This window comes from Melanaphis sacchari, unplaced genomic scaffold (genome assembly GCF_002803265.2).
Source record: "Melanaphis sacchari strain LSU unplaced genomic scaffold, SCAv2.0 Contig7_pilon_pilon, whole genome shotgun sequence".
NCBI classification, from domain to species: Eukaryota; Metazoa; Arthropoda; class Insecta; order Hemiptera; family Aphididae; genus Melanaphis; species Melanaphis sacchari.
In genome coordinates this window covers 531,085-537,827 of record NW_020271560.1, presented here as the reverse complement: position 1 = coordinate 537,827, position 6,743 = coordinate 531,085, and the positions used below count along the sequence as shown (strand labels likewise).

The 6,743-nt window shown below is 20.9% G+C and overlaps 2 protein-coding genes across 4 annotated transcripts; one reads left to right on the top strand and one right to left on the bottom strand.

The window, feature by feature from the left end:
* The first annotated feature begins 393 nt into the window (after positions 1-393).
* LOC112601749 (dynein light chain Tctex-type 1-like) lies at positions 394-5,507 on the top strand. 2 transcript variants are annotated; one of them, XM_025349517.1, is made up of 3 exons: positions 394-730; positions 4,894-5,059; positions 5,160-5,507. In XM_025349517.1, exons 1-3 carry the CDS (start codon positions 680-682, stop codon positions 5,306-5,308), a joined length of 366 nt encoding a protein of 121 aa, XP_025205302.1. In that variant the 5' UTR covers positions 394-679; the 3' UTR covers positions 5,309-5,507. The 2 variants fall into 2 exon arrangements, with proteins under 2 accessions (XP_025205302.1, XP_025205303.1); XM_025349518.1 differs by lacking the exon at positions 394-730 and adding an exon at positions 4,490-4,585 and having other exon boundaries at positions 5,160-5,498.
* Positions 968-4,252, bottom strand: LOC112601748 (39S ribosomal protein L47, mitochondrial). 2 transcript variants are annotated; one of them, XM_025349515.1, is made up of 7 exons: positions 4,201-4,252; positions 3,902-4,133; positions 3,594-3,746; positions 2,838-2,934; positions 2,397-2,514; positions 2,000-2,159; positions 1,053-1,191 (listed from the first exon to the last, which is right to left on the bottom strand). In XM_025349515.1, the coding sequence occupies exons 2-7, from the start codon at positions 3,970-3,972 to the stop codon at positions 1,053-1,055; spliced, it is 738 nt and encodes a 245-aa protein (XP_025205300.1). In that variant the 5' UTR covers positions 3,973-4,133; positions 4,201-4,252. The 2 variants fall into 2 exon arrangements, with proteins under 2 accessions (XP_025205301.1, XP_025205300.1); XM_025349516.1 differs by lacking the exon at positions 4,201-4,252 and having other exon boundaries at positions 968-1,191; positions 3,902-3,972.
* Positions 5,508-6,743: the final 1,236 nt, after the last annotated feature.

Genomic DNA, 6,743 nt, shown 5'->3' with positions numbered 1-6,743 from the left:
GTAAAAATGTTATATTAATTTTTAATTTTTATAAGATATAAAAACAATAATATAAATATTTTAACTTTGACCAAACCTTTTTATAATATTTATCCAGTTATTGTTTATATTATTATTTTACTACTATTAGTTTAGATAAAAATATATTTTTGATTGATAATAAATTACCATAATTACATGTCTTGATTCTTTCAAAAACTGTAAATGTAATGTAAATAATAATATACCTATATTAATAATATTTGCTTAAAATTGAACCTCTCAAAATTGAATTATACAGAAATTTTATGAATGATTAAATTCATAGCAATGCTACGTGAACTGGAACGAAGTACATCATATATTTTGTAATTTATTCATATTGCTATTATACTATGCTAGATGTGTTGCAATCATCAATAATTTTAAAAACAATTATCTATTCTAATATTAATGGTAAGCTATTATCCCCCGGCTCTCTTACAGTACTGCACACTCATGGCAGGAAATAGGTATGCTAATATAAAATCTTCAAAATACAATTGCATTTCGTACCTGCAGGATATTTTGTAGAACTATACCTTACAGCTATACTATACTCAATTTATGTTTAGAAACAATTTAAGTGGCCAACTTCAACACATATGTATCGTTCTATGTTTATGATACTAGTGGTTGATTAATTAGAGGAAATAGTTATATGTATGGCCTGTCTTCCATCCGGATTACTTTTAAACATCAATGGAGTATGGTAAAGTAAAAATATTTAAATCAAATATTACTTAGAAATATATTATAGTCTATAAGATTATGTAATTTAAGTACAAATGTGATTAAACACAGAAAAGAGCATTTGAAAGTTTGTAATCAAATATGAACAACAATAGTGTTTTGTTAATTTGTTATATACATAGCTACAATTTATTTAATATCTATTCTTTATCAAAAGAAGAAGTTATTAAAAATAATAACAATTAACAATATATTCTTCAAGTGAACACACAAAATTGGATTACTTTATTAACTTAGTTAATATATTCAAATTACAAAATACATTATATTTATTATACATTTTAAGGCACGTAATGACCTCGAACTTTATGATAGTTTTTTATTTTTTCAATGTCTACTGATGGATATTGTTGTTTGACAGCATCCATGTCCAAATTTGGATATCGTTTCATCAGATGCATCACATGATTACGATCACGGCTTAAAAAAATATAAATACATAAATATTATATACAATCAACATAAAATTATTTATTTAAGATTTTTCTTAATATTTTTAATAAATTACAATCCAATTTGTTAAAAATTTAAAATTATCACATATTTAATATGTACATTATTTATATTAAATAAATAAAATGACAGCAAATTGTTAATTATCTACACTACACCAATTGGGACTGAGAAAGATGTAGATAATCAATTTTTGTCAAGATTCAAACAATGATCAAAAATTATTAAATAAAGTAAATATTTTTTGAATTATTTTAATGATTTTTAAAATTTAAGTAACTTGTAGTGATAAATAAGTAATAATAGTATTGGTACATAATATTATTTATCTTTAAGTTTATAATACAAATAATAAACTGGAATAAAGGCTAGATAATTACCGCTCTACTGTAAAATATCAAATTTTAAAATTTCTATTTTATATAATTATTTTAATATTCAGATATATTGATGTAATTATGAATCTTATTCAAAATACTACACTTTTGTTAGTATTCTATAAAAATGTAAAACTCCAATAAGTTTATTTATTACAAATATAATGATATAACTATAACTATATTATAAATTATAATCGAAACTTTTTAAAAATATTGAGTTTATTAAATATTATTATTATAACTTATTTTTGAATCAATTAAAGAGTAGAAAACACTAGAAATAAAAATTTGTCAAGAATCTTAAGCATATGACTTGGTTAATAAATATTTAAATTAGCATATTTATTTTAATCATCATTTATATTAATTATTGAATAAATATATGAAGTACTTACTTTCTACTTTTTCTATTAGCATTATGTAATTTTTCTCTGTACAACCTTTGGAATTTCTCAATGTTTCCATTAACAATATTAAATGTATGTCTATTTCTCCATTTCTTATTCAAAAATTTTGGAATTAAGTGTTCAAATTTACGATAAAAAAAATTCAATCCTAAAATTATAATAAAAAAATATGTATCAATTTTGCAAACATTATATACGTGCTCAAATTTTATTTTATATAGTCATTGATAAGTATAGCTTAAATTATTTTTTAGTTTTAAACTAAGTAACTAAAATGGTATTAAAAATGAATTATTATATAAAAACACATAAATCAACTGAGAATTTTTTTTTAACTTGTTATTTCTTCAAAATACAATTCATTTTTTGAAAAGTAATAATTTACCTAATAAATTAGTAACTAATTGTCCAGGTCTTTCTGCAGATTCTCCAACTTCTAATTTGTAATAAGCTTCATTACGTTCACGCACAACTGTTTCTAAATTGTTCATACTTTCTTCAACCTTATAATAATAATAATAAAAATGTTAATTATATTATGGATAACAAATAAATAATCATATTAATAAAGTTAATATGTTCACTGCAGATTATATTACAATACACATTCATATGTGCAGAAGTAATTCAAGATTTTTATATAAATATTAAACTTCCCAAAATAGATTAAAAATATAATGGAATAAAAATAGAAACATCAATATGAGATTTGTACATACGTATTAACTAATATGTATATATAAAGCTAATTGAATTACAGTTTATTGTAAAATATTGTGCTAATGATGCCTATTAGCATCATAAGCACTGAATATGTAAATAATACCTTATCAATACGTTCTGGATTAGGGAATAATTCAATTTGAGCTTTGCATTCTTGTTCCATTGTTAACAACATATTGCGTTCTTTCAGTAACACATACCTGCATAATATATAAGAGAAATAATAAAACCAGAAAAGGATAAAACAGTAATATATTTAGATTAATTGCAATTCAAGGAAACTAAACCAAATTGTTTAACCCAACTTTAAGTAATGACAATGGTGTAATCCATGTATTTTAATTTGATAAAAATGATAAATCGCATTATTTGAAAAACAATAATCAAAAGAGTTTGTTGAGAGTTTTTCAATATTTTATATTAGTCGACAATAGTTTTTCTCTACAGTCTACATTTAGATAAAATCTAATATATTTTTACAAAGTATTAATTCAAGTTATAATATGATAGATTATATTGATTTAATTGAAAATGTCAATAATATTTGTATTACAATAGGAATAAAGAAAAATAGTTAAACGTTATAATTAATACATAAATGGTATATTTCTTATTTCTCTTACTATTTAAAATCTTAAGTTGAAATTAAATTATTATAAATGTTGAGTAATTAATACAACTACCTATGTAAAGTAGTTAAAAATGCATTGTTTAACACAAAGTTAATTAATGGAAACATATACTTCATAGTTGAACACACATAACAATACATTTTCTTAGTGTAGGTATCAAATAAAAATCCTGTATTCTATATACATTATACATTAATGTATATATATATATAAAATAGTTTTATTACCAAAGTTTATGTAAATCTTGATTGCTTTTAATTCGCAACTCATCTTTTGTCCACGATCTTCCAACTTTTATCTGTTCAGCACCCCAATTTTTTTTATCATCAAAAAATTCCATTAAATCACGATGAACAGTTGAAACATGAATACCGTTTGATCTAAAATGTTCATAAAAAATTTAAAATAATAGCTAATAAATTTCTAACCTAAATCATGGTTAGCTTTATTAAAATAATTACACATGTTTAAAATATTTGATATAATATATTATAAGTTAATTTAATATAAGAATTATAATAATTAATATAGGTACCTTATATTAGTATTTAATGTGGTTGAAATATTTTTGAATAAACGACATTTCGATAAAATTCGAAAAGCCATGGTTATATATTTAAAAACTTTTTTAATAAGTACTGCAAATTGTATAATATATTACGATTGTATTGCTGTAATCGTGTAATTAAATACAATTTATATCCATTAGACAGTGTACATAGTTGTAGTTAGTTCACTGAAGAGTGAAAATTATCAAACTATCAAAGCTAGAAAATTAGAAACAATAAAGTAGCATGAACTAATAAGTTAATCAAAGTATGAGAAAATTATTACCTTAGTTTTCGTGATATAAAGTAATAACTAATAAATAGATAGATATTAAATACTAGATAGTATATTATTAAAAAGGTAAATGACAATTTATAAACCAAATCATATACATATATTCCACACAAATGGGCGATCACACGATGCAGAATAGCTGATATCTCCTCTAGATTGTAAATAATAACCGTAGAGATAACAATAATGTTATTGATAATAATATAAATCTGATATAATTTCAAATTTGTTTCTAAACGTAAACTTTTATAATTTTTGTGAATGCCTTTAAAATAAATAATTATATTTTTTAATCTATCTATATTATGAAATAAAAATTTAAAAAACATTTATTTATCAAATTCTAATAAAAACGATGGCTGATGTAAACGAAGGAGTAAGAGTCATATATTTTTATTGATATTTTATTTATTTGTAAATTTTCAAAACATAATTTATAATGAATAAAATGTATTGCACATTAATAGGAAACATAATGCAACGAGATATGTTTTATTTATATTAGACTTTATTTTGAACAGATAACATAATATAAAATTATATTATTTATATATATAGAGAGACATAGGCACATAGCCATAAAAATGATTTATAGAACTAGTTACTTTAGTTTTACTTTCAATATTCTATACATAATTTTAATAAATATTGTAGTATATTGTTAATAATTATTATTTATTTTAGACACTTTTTGTGGTGGATGAAGTGAGTGACATTATTAAGGATTCAATTGAACATTCAATTGGCAGTCAATTATACCAACAAAATATGGTAAATAAATGGACGGATTCTGTAGTTGAAAACTGTCTTACAAAACTTTCTAAATTAGCCAAACCCTTTAAATACATAGGTAAAATAGAAATATTATCATTATTTATGTATGAAATGTTTAATTTTTATCTACTTATATTTAACAACTATTCAACAAAATATATTCATTTTTTTTGTAGTTACATGTGCCATCATGCAAAAAATTGGTGCTGGTCTTCATTCAGCAAGTTCATGTTTTTGGGATAATTCAACTGATGGTAGTTGTACTGTTAGATGGGAAAACAAGACTATATATGTTATTGTAACAGTTTTTGGCCTAGCTATATAAATTTTAAAATAAAGTTTTGTATACATCTAATAACATGTTTACACAATAAGTAAAAAAATATCCTTTTTTTAGATACAAAATGTATAAAACAAGTAAATATTCTTCATATTTTTGGTTTTGCTATTACTAACAAGCAACAGTAGAATTATTTTTGATTTTTTACAATTTATCTTTATTAGAGAACTAATTTAGATTTTATTTATGTGAAATAAAAAAGAATATTGGTTGTTTTAACATTGATAACTAGTAAAATAACAATGTATCTATAAAAATTGATATTTATAGTATTTATATAATATTTTGTATTTTAATTTTAATATTTATTTTATGTCAACTATCATGTAAAAATTATCGTCATTATAATAAGCTGTATTTTAATAATAAGCACTGATAAATGTAAAATGTATTATTCTATTATTATTCTAGTAAATTGATTGTAATTTATGTTAAAATAATAATACATTTTCTATTATATTTTCTATTTTATGATATATCAATAATTACAAATTCTTTGTATAGCTTAAAGTAATAATTTGAATTCAATGATAAACTATTGCAAACAATTATGTGGTAAACGACTTTGAGCGATAACTGTCAGCCAATACAGTATTAAATTATTGTAAGTTGCATTGGCTATATTTTATGATATATTTCAATATTTGTATTTCTATTATTGTAATTTAACTTACTATAAATTAATAGTAAAATATAACTATATTGCAGTAAATCAAATTATTTTTTGTCAAAAATAACGCTTTCTATCTTAAGTTTTTATATATGATTTCATACTAACTTAAATTTCAAATATCTATTAAAATAATTGTGATTAAAAATGTTTTGGATTCAATAAAATAACTTCTTACATGGAACTTAATATTAAATTTTCAAGTATTAGCTATTAATATTGAACATTTTATACTTGATAAACTACATAATTACTATAATTACTTACAAATATTCCTGATTTTAACAAATTTTAGCAACATTTTTAAATAGCTATAATTAAAACTTTTAAAAAACGTTGTATTTTTTAAATTAATATTAATTTTTCAATATTTTTTTAACTCCTATTGAAAAAAAAAAACTAAAAATTTCATATATTCATTCAAAACTCAAAAAGATTCAAAATATTTTGAATATCATACCATTACCAATAAAAAAATTCTAAACTAAAATTTTTGTAAAAATTTAAAATAAACTTTATTTATAATGATATATTTTTAAATTACAATAAAAAAAGAAAAATATAATTTTATGCGTTAATATCCAATCTACAAAATGTATTAATTTTATTCTGATAACTAATTTTCAAGTGTTTTAAAAATACAACAATAAAACAAAATCATTGATTCGACATAACCCAGAATAACTTACGGAAAAACGATAATTTTTAGGCAACTGTTTTATTTTTTGTTTGACTTAAAAACAATTACTT